We start from the raw sequence: 16,143 nt of genomic DNA, 5'->3' as shown, positions 1-16,143 counted from the left end.
GTTATAGAATCATAGAATAGCTACAGTAATGTGGACCATTCTGCCAGGTGAACCTTGTTGGCTCTCTGGTCCCACTGCCCTGTTCTTTCCCAGTAGCCCTGCAATTTTTTTTCTCTTTAGATGCATATTGAATTCTCTCATGAAAGCCATGACTGAATCTGCCTCTCAAGCATTCTGGATCGTAACCACCCGCTGCATAAAAATGGTTTTCCCCATGCTGCTTTTGGTTCTTTTGCCAATCACTTGGTGTGAGTAAAGACTCAGGCAGCAGAGTTTTGAATGGCCTTAAGCTTACGGAGGGTGGATCATGGGAAGCCAGCCAGGACTGCATTGGAATAGTCAGGTCTAGAGGGAACAAAGGCATGATGAAGGTTTCAACAGCAGATGAGCTGAGGCGATGGAGAGGGGCGGGGAGGGAGTGTAATTAATGTTATGGAGGTAGAACTAGGAAGTCTTAACGATGGAATGGATATGTGGTTGAAAGTTCACCTCAGAGTCAAATATGACACCCAGGTTCTAGACAGTCTCAGGCAGTAGTCAGAGAAGGAGCCGCAGTCAGGAACTAGGGAACGGAATTAGGAACAGAGACTGACGACAATAGCTTTGGTCTTCCCAATATTTAATTGAAGGAAATTTCTGCTGATCCTATACCGGAAGGTTAAAAACAAATTTTGATTTAAGATTAAATAAATAAAATTGCCCTTTCCTGCTAACCCCTCAACTGGCGGTCATACTGAAGAACAAAGAATGAACTAAGCAAGGTATTAGAAATCAAAGAACATAACTAAAAATACCATGGTTTACATCATAAAATGTGCATTTAAATCAATGTTACACTTGATCCTGCAGGCTCATTTGTGCTCCAAAGTTTGCTACAACTGTGCCAAGGAGCTCAGGCGTGGTGGTATCTTCGGAAACTTTATAGCCACTAGGATTTGCAACATCAGGGATCTGTAAAGCCTTATTCAAAGGTGATTACAAATGCGATTAGGATACATACACAGGCTGAGGTAACGGGCTGCAGCTTGGGAGTCCATCCTCATCAAATGCACTCAAGTCACATCTGCACCAGTCATCAATGACATCACCCTTCCCCAAGCACCAATAGGAGCTCATTAGCGCAGTCTTGAAGGTCTGCAAAACAATTACAATAAGTGGGTGGCAAAAGCTTTAAACCTCAGTTCAGCAAGTGAATCAGTCTCATTTCCTGCAATGTGACATCACAGCATAAAGACAACATAGGTTACAAAATACACATCTAATCCAAACCAGGAATCAACAGACCATCTCACATCATACGTATTTCCAAGTCACAATTAACATTAAAGACAAACAGCACTCATCTTTGAAATTGGTAACGTCCAATTTTCTTTTCTGTCCTCCTGTATTCCTTGATTAATCCACATTTTTATAGTTAGAAAAACATTGCATGACAACAGGCAATCTAGCAGAATCAAAACACAGACATTCAAATAGATTGGTGTCACGTTACCTCAGAATTAAGGAACACATACTGACTTAATTATTTGTGCATTTACTTTTGGGTAAACAGAAAAAAATAAAGGGGAAAAATTATAGCAACCAATCCTGCACATACTTCAACATACGAAAAAGGGAAGTTGCCTCGTGAAGGCAGACATTTACTGAGTGGTCGGCTGCATGTTTGACTGACAATTGGAAATAGGTGGTCTGTAACCCTTTTGCCCCAACCAGTCTAAGTAGCACTTCCAATAGCAATCTGGTTTTAATGAAAATACTTCGCTCAGATGATAGGGTTTAAAAAGCTATTTCACTGACTAATCCTGGCTTGAGCATCTTTCACTGTAATGCTATTTGTTGTCTCATACAGTGATGATGACTAAAAGGGCAAAACAGTAGTGTGCAGAAATTCATCTGAAACAGCTACACTTGTACTTGATCAACGCTCAATCATGCATGTTTTATTTCTCTATGCCTCCTGGTGCTGTGTGCATTTTCAGATGGTTTTAGGTATAATTATTGGTCAAGTATGTTCGGGTTCATTCCAAAAATTCTGGAAAAAAGCTGCGGTAATATTCAAACAAATATGGTTTTCCTACATTTACGTATTTATTTTCAAATCAGTACAAGTGAGTGGGAATGGTGGAAACTGTACCAGTAATGAGCACAGAGGGCCCCTTCAACCACAATGTGGATAGATTCAGAAAGGGTTCCAAAGAAAGGACATAATTATTCTCTAGGTACCACTAAAACGGGCAGGTGGTTGGCATCCAAATGCTAGTTGCATGTTAATGTTATCACAAAGCTGAAGGAGCAGTTGGTTCTCTTTTTAATACTACTGACCAAAAACTGAAATTTAAAAAATTACCCTGTGGTCCTTTGTATCGGTTGAGAAATTTAAATTCATCTCATGCAGTTCGCAGTTACAGTGGGTTGTGTATAACCCAAGACTACGAGACTACCTATTTGAGGTGGTGTTGGACTTTCATCGAACTTTGAATTGAATAACTCTACATTTGAATGATGTTACACAGTTGACATGGCAGCTTTATATCAATACAAATGGTGGACTATAACTAGATTATTAGACTGGCGGAGTCAGGGAACAGTAACATATTTTACAATATTTATCACCACTTTGGTGAGAAAATGAGAATATATAACTGAAAATATTTAATAAGAATATGAACATGTACACATCTTTTTGGCAAAATCTTTGTTTAGAATTGAGCAACAATTAGGATTTAATGTTTTGAGTCCATATGACTTTTTCAGAGCTAAAGAGAAGTAAAAATGTGATGAAATTTATACTGTTTAAGGGGGGTGGAGCAGGTGAAACTGGATAGAAGGCCAGAGATAGGTGGGAGCAAAGAGGAGATTGATAAAGGTGTCATGAACAAAAGGACAAAGGGGTGTTAATGGTAGTGGTAAGGACTAAAGGAGGTGCTGATGGTGGCATTAAGGTAAGCAAGCAGAATGTGATAATACCACCACCTTGTCAAGGTCAATTAGGAATGAGTAATAAATGCTGACCTTCTCAATGATGGCCAAATCCCATGAAAGAATAAGCAGGAATATGCCCAGGGAATGTATTAGTGGAGCTTTCTGGGAAATTTCTATGCATTTCAAAAGCAGGTATGCATCCAGGATAATTAAAGTGAAATGAAAATGGAAATAAAGTAACCAAGACAAAGTAGGTGTTATATAAAATAAGAACTAACACAGGTTTGAATGTATAAGTTAAGAACTTGTAGCAGTATCAGGGAGTCATTTAAATAGGGGAAATATTTTTTAAATATTTTAATTGGAAAATCATATGGAGCAGTTTTCTTCAGTGGCAAAAACATCCTTAATTGTGATCATGAGAGTTTCTTACAGGCAGATGAGTGACACAGTGTGGATCTGCTCAAATCTGTTGCTGGGAGTGAAAAGTCATGTGAAAATATCCCAGAGGTGCTTAGTCGAAACTCAATCCTCCCTGAGGCCATGAAGGCAGTGAGAACAAGCAAGTGTAAATGAAGTTGCCCAAAGGGAATCAGGTGCACCTTACCTCAGTGCCTGAATATATTGCAGGGTAAATAAACCAACTAACATGGCGTTTACCTAGCCATGTTAATGTGGATGGGTGGATTTCTATGATGTTGATTTTAGGCCTCTTGTGTAAAACTGAATCATTTATTAGCAATGTGAGGCCAGATTTTCAGAGTCTTCCCAAGTGCTTGGACCTTTAAAAAATGGTGCACAGGACATCGATGCAGGAGTCTTAGCCCATTTCCATCAGATCCAACATTTGCAGTCACAGGGAAGGGGGTGGGGTGTGAAATGCACAGGAGAGAAACACCAAACCCAGCAGAGCCATTTGAGCTTAGTGCCTCATTCAAATGGACTCCATTTTTGCTGTTGCAAGGGCCTTAAACTGCACTGTGGGAGTCACAAATTGATGGAGGAGACATACACACTCTTGAAGGTATGTTAAATATCATGATCTGAATTTTTAAAATACCCTACCCTTTAAACATTAAAAATAAACAGGTTGTAGTTGTCAGTGAGAGTTAAAAAACCTCCATTGGATTACTTTTATTGACAGACCATGTGGTGTAGGTTAGGAAAAAACATGGTTGTGCAGCTTCAATAGAGCTCTTTGTTGATTTTTCCCCAAGGGTTATCTTTATGTCATTATGAAAGCTTGGTTGAGTTTCAAAAGCTACAATTATTTCAGCAAGGGGTTCTGGGTTCACAGTTTGATTGACAGTTTAAAGAGGCTATTTAAGGATTAAATGTATCTGATATGGGGTCTGAATAGAAGAGCGTTTGTCCTCTTAGGAGATTAACCACTTGAAGAGATTTAAAAGCTTTGAATGGGAGTTTTTTCACTATCAAGTGTGTATGAGTGAGAGCTATATTAGATTGTTAGAATTTGTTTTCACCATCTGCGTGGCTCCTGAGGTCTGCTATTTGTAGATACAGGGTGACTGGCTATGGAGGTGGCATTGCAGATATGAGGGGGCTTGGGAGGGTGGGGGGGAGGGTGAGTTGACACTGATTTGGCATGGGGCTGTGCAGGGGAATGGGATGGGTGGGGGATGAGTTGACATTGATTTGGCATGGGGGCTATAAGGGGGCATGAGGAAGTAGGTGGGACTGTGAGGGTAACAGCTTGAAAAACAATTGGGTGGAAGTCCAAGAGAATGAGATGGGTTGTCGAACCAGCCCACCTTGGCACTTGCTCACCCCCTGACCACCAATGCTCTGCTTCCCTCTCCATAAATATTTACAAATGGTCCCAAGTATTGGGAGTTTAGAACTGAGGGGGGAAAAAAAAACAAACATAGTGATTTGTTGTATTGGTTTGGGGTGGAGGAGTAGGAAAAGAGGCAGATATGATTTATACTAAGCATCAACACCATTTTTACTGAATGGTTAAATGCAAATCTTAAAGTGTGAGGGTTTTGATTGGAACTGAGGCCTCTTGAAAAAGCTAATTAGGCTTGTCCACAATTTAATAGATTTCAACTGGTGGCTTTGCGAAATCTGGAATTGCACCTTCTATGCAGTTTCAGAGGATATGCTTCTCACTATGTAAAGCTATTCCCAGTTGGAAGTTCATCGCCATAGGGGACAGCATTTTATCTGTGTAGTCCCCTCCAAAAGACACTCTTCTCCCCTTTTCCTTTTTTACTGCAGTCCTGCAGTCACGTTAACCTCCTCAGTTACCCCAGCTTGCCAACAACATCTTGTGATATTCAAAGCCCTCTCCACTGGAATGTTCAGATCAGCGGGCAAAGTGTGTCAGCAATGAGGGTGCAATCAAAAGAATTCAATGTTCACATTCAATTCAAATATTCATTTTACACTTACATATCACTGAAAATCTACTGCTAGAGAGTTATTAATGATTTCAGTTTCACTTGCATTATTGGGATGTGTTATTCCCATTTGGGATCCGTTCAAATCCAGTTCTTGATAAGAATTGTCATATGAGGTGAACATCAACACTTGGATCTTCCCATCTCAAGTTCCTACTATATCTTTCGTTGTGCATGTTCCTGGATTGTTTGGTTGGACACGCCAAGAAACATATAGGAAATGAAACAATTGAACTACTGAATGATGGCATAATTCCCAAATCAGAAGTGATTAAAATATGTTGCACACAATGGGTTCTTCAGGTACCACTGAGGAAAACAACTTGAATTTTAGCTTCAGGCACACTCCCTTATTGAGCAAAATAAACTATTGTTAAACAATGTTGGAGGCAAAGCTAAAGACCACAGCCAATAAAAGGTAGAAGCATTCTCTGAACTTTCATTTATTTCTTTACCAAAACATTTATTCCAAAACAATGAACACCATAATAAAGTCACCCGTCCTTCAGGTATCATGCCCTAAGAGGCACTGGCAATCATGGACTTCTATTAGATTGGTCCATCACTATGCTTGGCAAAGTACTGCTGTAGCTTGCCATTGCTTTCTGCAGTATGGATGACCAGGAAACTCTCCCACTCATACCACCTGCCTCCAGATGTATTGGCATATAGGCTAATTGGCTGATAGTCAACTCTTTTGGCCACATTATGAACACACCTACCACAGCCCATCAAGTCCAGAAGTGGGACTTGAACCCAGAGGTAGGGACACTACCTCTGCAACACAAGACCTCCCTTGGTATGAAGTCACTACTTTAAAAAAGCATATATATACTATTAGAAATTCCAACACAGAAACAGAGCTCACAAGGGCAATTTATACCTTCCATGTTCTGGACTCTGAGTAAACCACCCCCTCTCCTCTTGAATATGAGACCCTACCCAAACCCCTTTCCTGTGAGTTGCCTGAGTATCAGTAATCTTTCTTTTGTCTCTCGCTGGTGACCTCCTGCCACTCAAGATGATGCCAGCCAGCCAGTTGCAGCATTCCCATTTTGGCTGTACAACTGGGCAGGGGCATGCATGTATGGCTTGGGGGTTAAAATCATCCAGGGCTCAAGGTGCTGGGCTCAGTGATTTTGGTTCTCACCCCAGCCTCTGCCTGCCAGATTCCCATTTGAAATGAGGCCTATAATTTCTAGAGCTGTCAATATGTTTTCCCACATAGAACCATAGAAAAGTTACAATACTGAAGGAGGCCATTCAGCCCATCTTGTCCATGCCAGCCTGAGGACACCCAGGTGCCCTTTCTAATCCCACCTTCCTGCACCCGGCCCATAGCCCTGCAGCTTATAGCATTTTCCTCAGAATTCATGAATATAAACTATCAAGTCTCAGAGCTTAGTCCTCCTTTAGCTTAATAACTTTTATAATAATGTCCTTTAATTAATCACAAAGCCTCCTATCTTATTTCTAACTGACTCAGGATTTATATTTTCCCCAATAACCTTATCTTTGGTAAACACAGAATCAAAGCAGTTGTTAAGTCTGCCCACCAACTTTACCATATCCTCCACCAACTCACCAACCTTCCCTGTCAGGAGCCCCATAACACATTTAACAATTCTCTTTTTATTGATATATTTGTAGAATACTTCATTCTTCTTCTTAATATTTTTGAGTTTCTTTCCTCGCACATCCGCTTTGCATTCCTCAATTCTTTCTTGAGTTCTTTCTTTGTATTCCTTCTTACATTCATGCCCTCTTCTTCAAGTTCAGTTTGCTTGTAACCTCTTTATCGCCAGCATTCTGAAACTGGAACTAGCCTCCTTACTTTTAAAATTGTATATTTATCTCCAACTTTGCAATCTGCAACCTAAGTATATCCCACTGTTGATCTACAGCCCTCTGTCCCAATTTTTCTTTCCACCTCACCTTAGCTAGCTTCATTCTTTGGGATAAAACTATAGGGCAGAATTTTATGCTCGGAGTGTGGGCGCACACCTGAGCATTGGGCGTGCAACCCAAGGTCATCACGTACTCCCACGATATTTTGTATGGCGGGTGCAGGCCGGAGTCTGTTGCGCACCCGCCGATAATGAAAGGCCTATTAAGGCCAGTAGCAAGCTAATTATAGTCAAAGTTACAGTTGGCGGGCAGGCAAAAAGGCCAAGTGACGTTTACATTTTTTAGGAAACCTCATCCATGAGCAGGATGAGGTTTCCTAAAGCAAATAAGCATTACATAAAAACTTTATTTTTGAATTAAAAACATGTCCCAGCTCATGTGACAGAGTTTCTTAAAATTTTTACTGTCTTTATTAATTTTTTTCAAAAGCGTTTCAATCTTCAAGCAGCTCTGTGCCTCAGGGAGAATGAAGCGCTCTTTTGCACGCATGTGCGTACTGCACGCCAGGCCCACTCTCCCTCCTCCCTCCCCGCCCGCACAGGTAGTGCTGAGCGCTGCCACTCACGATCCACGCAGGCGGGCCTTAATTGGCCCGCCCGCGTGAAATCGCGGAGTGGAACCGAACGTGGGCGGCGGTCAGCTTTCCAACCGCTCCCACCTAGCCCGCCTGATGAGGGAAAAATTCTGGCCATAGACTCTGGAATGGACCCGCAGATTGGAAGGCAGCAAATGTCACCCCACTATTTAAGAAGGGAGGGGGAAGAGGGAAAACGGGAACTACAAACTTGTTAGCCTTACATCAGTAGTAGGGAAAATGTTAGAATCTATTATAAAGGATGTGATAAATGGACACTTGGATAATAATGACCTGATTGGGCACTATCAATATGGATTTATGTTGTTTGACGAACTGTCAGAGTTTTTCAGGATGTTACTAACAGAATTGATAAAGGGGAGTTGGTGGACGTAGAATACCTGGATTTTCAGAAGCCTTTTGGTAAAGATCCCACAGGAGGTTGCTTAGCAGTATTAAAGCACATGAGATAGGAGGTAACATACTGGCATGTATTAAGGCAAGCAGAAAACAGAGGGTAGGAATAAACAGGCTGTGACTAGTGGGGTACCACAAAGATCAGTAATTGGGCTCTAGCTGTTCACAATATATATCAACAATTTGGATGTAGGGGCCAAATGTAATATTTTCAAGTTCGCGATGACTAAATCTAGGAGGGAAAGTATGTTGTGAAGAAGGTGCAAAGTGGCTTCAAAAGGATTTTGGGCAGACTTAATGAGTGGGCAAGAACATGGCAGCTGGAATATAATGCAGAAAAATGTGAAGTTATCCATTTTGGTAGGAGGAACAGATGTGCAGAGCATTTCTTAAATGCTAAGAGTTTAGAAAATGTAGATGTACAAAAGGACCTTGTTGTCCTTGTCAATAAGTTAACATGCTGATGCAACAAGCAATTAGAAAGGCTAATGGTATGTTAGTCTTTATCACAAGACGATTTGAGTACAGGGGTAGCAAAGTCTTGCTTCAATTGTATAGAACCTTGGTTAGGCACACCTGGTGTGCTATGTGCAGCTTTGGTCCACTTACCTTAGGAAGGATATTATTGCCACAGAGGGAGTGCGACAAGGGTTCACCAGACTTGTTCCTGGGAAGACGGGTCTGTCCTATGAAGACAGATTGGGGAAACTGGGCCTGTGCTCTCTAGAGTTTCAAAGAATGAGGGGTGATCTCATTGAAACCCACAAAATACTTAAAGAGATAGTTAAGGTAGATGCAGGTTGGGAAGTCTAGAACCAGGGAACACAATTTCAAAATAAGGGGGAAGCCACTTAGGATCCAGGGTGCGGAGAATTTTTTTTTTACTCAGAGGTTTGTGAATCTTTGGGATTCTCTGCCCCAGAGGGCTGTGGGAGTTCAATCAATGAGTATATTTAAAGTAGAGATTGACAAATTTCTAAATAACGTAAAGGGATATGGGGAGATAGTGTGGGGAAAAAGCCACGATTGTACTGAATGGTGTAGCATGCTCGATGGGCTGAATGGCCTACTCCTTGCTCCCACATTCCTGTGATAGAAACTGGTATGGGTTGGTCACATTTTTTCATGTGTAAGTCTTGACTGAGTGTTACAGCCACTTATTTACCAGGGAATCATCAGAGTGAAGACTCCTGTTTATATATTTTCACTCTGCCAAAATAAAACAGATCTGTCTCATTTCAGATTTATAGAAGCTTCTTCATTCACTCACTAATTATAAGGGTATTCATTTTAAATATAAAACTAAAAAAATCAAGGGGATAAATGGCCTACTCTTGTTCCTAAGTTCCGACAATTAGAATTTTGTTTCAAACTTAACTCAGTATAAGTCTCTAAAATTTAGTCCATTGTTTGAGGGAGGAGCTATGATAGTTTCAGAGGGACAGGGACTGTATGATTTGTTTAATTACGTGTGTGATATCCTGTTATTTTCAAATGTGGTCAACACTTCTGTAAATCCAGGAAGTCCCGATAAGATGAGATATAATTCAGCACAGCTCTCACAGTGGTAAGAACCACTACATAAACAAAATAGCATAGCATTTATATCAAAAACTTTGATCATTTTAAGTTTATGCTCTCATTGATAGATTTTTTGATCTCACTGGGAATCAAGGGTTCTGGGGAAAATGGAGTTGAGGCAAAAGATCAGTCATGTTTGCAATGAATGGTGGAGCAGGTTGAGGGGCCATACGGCCAATTCCCGTTCCTATTTCTTATGTTCTTAAGAAGTCAGATATAGAAGGATTTTAATTATAACTGTTAGTTATTTGCTTGTTTGTCTTTCATTTAATGTTAATTACTTAAAGCCATAATGAGATCTGATTTTGTGTTACTCTGACACTGAGGAGGCATAGGATAATTCTAATAGTTAAAATAATTAACAGGAAGATTCACTAGACATAAAGGTGAGTGAAGACACATGGAGTCTCAACTAGGACAACAATGTGTGATAAGACAACTAAAAATATAGAATAAGAATGATAGAGTATGACATGCATATCCAGCAAAGTGTAAGCAATAAACCAGGACCAGAGAGGTTGCCTGTGTTTTTTTTCCCTAATGGAGAGGAATTGAAGTGAAGAAACAGATGGAGACCCATCCAAAAACATTCCTCTTTTCCTTTCAGATGCCACTTAGCCAGTTGTGTACTTCCTGCATTTCTGACTTTTATTTCAAATTTTCAGTCCTTGTATTTTCTTTTACCTCTGCCGTACAAATGTAAATGTCTACAGCTTCTATGCTCAACTGATCAGTAATCTTTTCTCATCTGCTGCACTTCAACAGTGGTTATTACATGTCAGGCTAGAACATATGTCTCAGGAATAAAATTTAACAGTCATAAAGGGTGGAATTGTTCCAGATTTTTTGACCCAATGGCGGCTTTTCACACAGTATCGTCCCAAACCCGCCACATGAATTACATATTCCCGGGATACAGGCCATTCCAATGGTGGGCGGGCTCTCATTCGCCCGCCACGCCATCACCTCGCCGTTTCACCATGGCAGGCACCACATTTAAAGTACAGCTGTGCTTAGTTCTTCCACCCCAGGACTGCAGCAAAGAAGACATAGCAACAAAAGACAAGAAGATTGCAGCCCTCAAGCGCTTTTTGGACACCTGCACACCCGCTGTGATGTCCTCTACCCCAGTTCTGGCTGCAGGAAGGGCAGCTATATTACCACTCTGGCTTAGTAGGTGATGGCAGTGGTGATCAGTGCCAATACTGCACAGAAGAGTTTGGCTATCCAATGCAGAAAGAGGATGAATGATCTCATCTGTCAAACCCATCACATATTCACTCGCATCTCACCCACTGCCAGCTTAAGGGACATCACCACCCATTCTCACACACATACCCTCACATGTCCACCCGGCCTCACCTCCTCTGGAGACTGCCTCCTCAGTCCTCACCACCTTGAGGCTACTTGCACAGAACAACATGCGGCCTCACACACACCCTAGAATACCTTCCTTCCTTGCCCTGAAGCCATTGAAAAGCCACCCACATATGGCTGATCTGGTAGGTGGAGACCTACTCATGAGCCCTCCTAAAAGTGGCTGTCTGTGAAGCCTGGCAATAAACCAGGACCAGAGAGGTTGCCTGTGCTTTTTTTCCCTAATGGAGAGGAATTGAAGCGCAGAAACAGATGGAGACCCATCCAAAAACATTCCTCTTTTCCTTTCAAATGGCACTGTGAGTGCTGACTAAAGCAAGGTAGGCAAACAAACCTTGAAGCTCCGGGCGAAGTGCAGCCTGCCAATGCACACCTTATATATGCTGTTGTGAAACACATCAGCGTGTTTTCCCGCCGACATGGGCAGACAATCCTGTGGGCAGGGGTAGGATGAGTCTGGCAGGCTGGGCTTATAATGATATCCTGCACTATTACAATGAGGTTCCTGACGTCTGATGATAGGGAACATGGCCTGCCATTGGTGGGTGGAAAGGACAAGCTCAAACTGGTTTTACGCCATCATGAAACCGATTTTTGGTCTTCTCACCATATTGCCTGCTCATGCAACCGAACATGCCTGATGCCAGCAGGCATGGAAAATCCTAGCTAAAACTACTAATTCTAAGCAACTCAAAGCCATGCAAGAAATTCAGATTCAGTATTCTGCTACATGATTTAATGCTTTTAATTTTTCTGAATAGGCAAGATTGACTTATAAAAGGAATCCATTTTTCTTTTTAACTGACTGATAGGTTTTTAAAAGTTGTAACTGTCCTCTATGGAACTGCCATTTTGTCCTGTGTCCAAATTTGTTTAAGGAGAACATGAGCACTGAACAATATTGTCTCAGAATCCAAGTGTTAGCAGCACTCCCTTCTTACTATGGTTAACTATGTTCAATGCTCTGTTCCTCAACCCCCAATCAGCTGAACTAGAAAATGACACTCTGCAGTTTATCTATCTTCAATGATAAGACTGCGGAGGTCATCTTTTCTTTTAATTCCAATTTATCAGTGGCATAGGAGGCATTTTCATCTTCAGGATTCTCCAAAGTTACATCTTTAGTTATTTTTTCCAAGTTACAAAGCCATCAGGACCTGACCAGTTTTCTCAATGTTCCTTTGAAAAGAATGACTGGCAGAAGACTGGCAGCACTTGACCTAAGTGATTCCAGTTTGCTGAGACAATGGAAATATTGTACAAGTGGCAGTTCAGATCAGGAGACCAAGTATGAATAAGTATATCTTTAAAATCTATTTCTGTGTGGAAAATACATAGATTAATGGGAACTCGTTCAGATGTATATTTCATTAGCAATACTCTGCAATTGTAGCATCATTTGGCATTATTGTGGAACATCACTTTGACTAATTAAATTAACAAGGCTTTAAGGAATAAAGTTTTTACCATCATATTTTTATAGGGACATATAAAGAAAGAATGGAATTTTATTTATATCGGGCTTTCCATGTCCGCAAGATGTCTGAAAGAACTTAATGGCCAAGTCAATACTTGTTTGAAGTGTGGCCCTGGGTTGTTATGTAGGAACATGTACACACACAAACAGACACACACATTTAGAAATGACATGTATGATACAGAACAAACCATTTTTGCATGAAAAGAAACGTTGATTAGTTGAAAGGTAATGAGCAGAATGAGGGCTATTACAACCAAACATCATTAATCTTCCTTTTTCACCCATTTACTATCTTCTACATTTAAAGGAAACATTTCTAAGGGGGAAAGAGAGGATCCACCTGTTAACCACTGAATGTCAAAACTAACATACTGACCTACATATCTATATGCTCCATGATATGCAAACGATGTTTGTAAACTTAGGGAAAAAACTCCAAATGCTCACAATGCATCAGCTCTCTAATGCACATTGCTTGAAATTATCCAACTTTCCATATGGCCAGCTGTGATTCATTCTCAGATTAATGATGGGGGTACTGAAATATTTAGTTCCAAAGAATGCAAACAGTCAAACAGACTGTTTTGATGTTCTATACTCTGCTTAGAAACAAAAGAGCCTTCGTATTTCGACAAACAAAGCAGCTGCATACTGCTTCTGAATTATGTATAACATCAGAAGAAAATAGATTGATGATTCCAGATGGAAGCCAGTCAATAATAAAAGTAGAAATTTAGAGAGACGTCTGAGTATTTTACAAGATCCCTGACTCGAGTTAGGGCTTGTGCAAAGACCTAATCATTGTAGTGCATGTCATTAGTATATGCATAATGCTTGATTTGGACAGTAGCCCAAATGATCATTTGAACTGATCGATCAGTGACTTGCTTCCACTAGACTAAATAGACAGAATGAAGTGGCCAGAATAATGAAGAAGTTGTTATATGTCAGTAATATTTCCATATGGTATGCTTATATGCAAAGCAAGGTTGAATCACAACACAATGTGACAAAAGCAGCAGTTCTGTCATCATGTTATATTCTGTTGGAAAAAGTGATGTGTATATTAGAAGGTAGTCTCTTTCATGTTTTATATTAACAAGTAGAATCTGCCATTTAAACAAAGGATAATCCCCAATACATCTCTTTTCAAACAGATGACAGAGCTGCTGCCTTTGTCACATTGCATTGTGATTTAACATTGCTTTGCATATAAGCATACCATATGGAAATATTACTGACATATAACAACTTCTTCATTATTCTGGCCATTTCATTTTGTCTATTTAGTATAGTGGAAGCAAGTCACTGCAGGATAAAATTGTGCTTACTTTTATATTATATCACTACTTTCTTTGCGAAATGTTCCAATGTATCATCTTAAATTAATCCTACTATTTCTTCACCACATTGTTGCATAGGCAAATTACTTGCTCCAGACAATGCAAATTTGGAAGAAAATGTACTCTACATTCATTGCAATAAAGAGAGACAGGCACAGATTCCAACTTTCTATATTTAGTATCATGTTTGAACCCCATGTCTGTACTGTATGCAGTGGCAGTTTTAAATCACTATAGTACCCGATCATAGGTCCCATCATTAACAGTTCTAGGTTTTTTTCATTTGCAAAGCACCCCTATTACCCATTGTAGCTAAAATCCAATGCAGGCACAGTGCTGCATGTAAGATGCTGTTGAGGATTCTGATTGTGTGGGGAAGAGTAGATGTTGTGAATGGCTTGGAGAGCAGTTTAACATTTTGAGGCTGCTAACTAGGATTCAACCTTCGGCAGAAGAGGAATGCACGCAAGCCCAAAAACTGCCAAGGAATGTGACTAATATAAATGGTTCCTTTGATTTTGAGGGTTAGCATAGCAGATGCTTTCCTATTTCAAATAAGAGTCCTATTGTACTCAAAGCGTTTCTCTCTCCAGATGCTGCCAGATCAGCTGAGTTTTTCCAGCACTTTCTGTTTTCATTATAGCAGATGCTTTGCAGGCTTTGCAGAAAGTAACAGGCTACAAACCTCTCTGGCTAGGAAAGTGTAAGATTGATTACAGTTTTATATGGGATTTGCAGAAGATTATAGTACTTAGATTAAATCCAGTTACATTGCTTTTATTGATTTTCATGAACCTTTTAAGTGAGGATTTCATGTAAACCTCATGCAGAAGTTGGCAACTCTGGATATACATGGACCAATCTTGGATTTTATCAGGGAAGTGCAAATCAAATCCAAGATCTATGCTGAAATAAGAAACACAGTTGAAAGAGCAATGAGTCAAGGTGGTCCCCCATCACCCAGGCCATTAGGAACAAAGGAACAGGAGTAGGCCATTCAACCCATCAAGACTGCTCAGCCGTTCAATTAGATCAAGTCTGATCATCTACCTCAACTCACTTCTCCTCTTAATCTACATATCCCTTGGTGTAATTAGTCTCAAGAAATCTAACAATTTTGGTCTTGAACATGTTCAATGATTGAGCTTCCACATTCTAAGCCTCTGTCAATAATTGGTTGAATGGCATAAGTGGCTGCTTTAGAATGAATGCACTTGGCATTCTGTAATAGTTATGGTGCAAATAAAGTGACGTTGACTAAATCACCTAGGAGACCTGCTGACATTATAGGGGGCATAAGAGATTATCTTGCAAGTATCATTGGAACATACAGGGAGCACTTATTAAAGTGATGGTTTTTATCAGTAATGGGGTTGCTGTGGATGACAGCAGACTAGGCCATCTGTTAGGAGCATACAGAGAATGGGCAAAGAATGCTTCAGTCTATCTTGCTTTTCTTTAATTACAGTAGACTCAATGCAAGGAAACCATGTGGAATATAAAACAGACAACCAAACGGTTCTTCCTAGCCACACATTGATAGAGTGCCAGATTCAGGAGCAAGCTGCGAAGTGGATTTCAAAATGGTTTCAGGGAAATGGGGGATTACTTCATACTGATCCATCGCTGAGTACCCTGGAGGGACAGATGGTCTCAAGGTGAGTAAGTCTCTTTCCAAGAACTCCGAATGTAAGGATCAGAAATCTGGTATGTGGCACTGGGATATTTGTCCTACTGTCATGAAACTATAATATTTTTTATAATATTACTTAGGCTTATGGCTGTGGGTGTGGATGGTTCTGTCTGTGTCACTGATCTAATTGAATTAGAGTCTGATAGACTGCAAGGTTGAAATTATCAAAAGAGTTAGGTGTAAAGCAGACTTTTGAAATGGAGATGGATAAGCTAGGATAAGGGTTCCACAGATAAGGTGTGAATGAAACTTGCATTTTTAGATAAGTGAGGGGGCTGTTTGATTTTCAAAGGGATGATAGGATGTTTACAACTAATAAGATAAGCAAAGCCAAGCAGTATGTTTATTTTTTCCAAAGATACTGACCATATTGGCAACATGAAAGACTTTTAGACTATGGGAAAAATACATTTCCAAAGCAACGG

General features: G+C 40.3%; 1 protein-coding gene across 3 annotated transcripts in view; it reads right to left on the bottom strand.

Moving 5' to 3' along the window:
- The window catches only part of LOC121280872 (astrotactin-2-like), a 1,734,361-nt gene that overhangs the window by 493,441 nt on the left and 1,224,777 nt on the right, over positions 1–16,143 (bottom strand). For all 3 annotated transcript variants that reach the window (XM_041193192.1, XM_041193193.1, XM_041193194.1), the window contains one exon: positions 1,001–1,134. In XM_041193192.1, the coding sequence (XP_041049126.1) occupies positions 1,001–1,134 (134 nt within the window). The remainder of the gene's footprint in view (positions 1–1,000; positions 1,135–16,143) is intronic.

Source organism: Carcharodon carcharias, chromosome 8 (genome assembly GCF_017639515.1).
Source record: "Carcharodon carcharias isolate sCarCar2 chromosome 8, sCarCar2.pri, whole genome shotgun sequence".
Taxonomy (NCBI): Eukaryota; Metazoa; Chordata; class Chondrichthyes; order Lamniformes; family Lamnidae; genus Carcharodon; species Carcharodon carcharias.
This window is presented reverse-complemented; position numbering and strand designations above follow the sequence as displayed.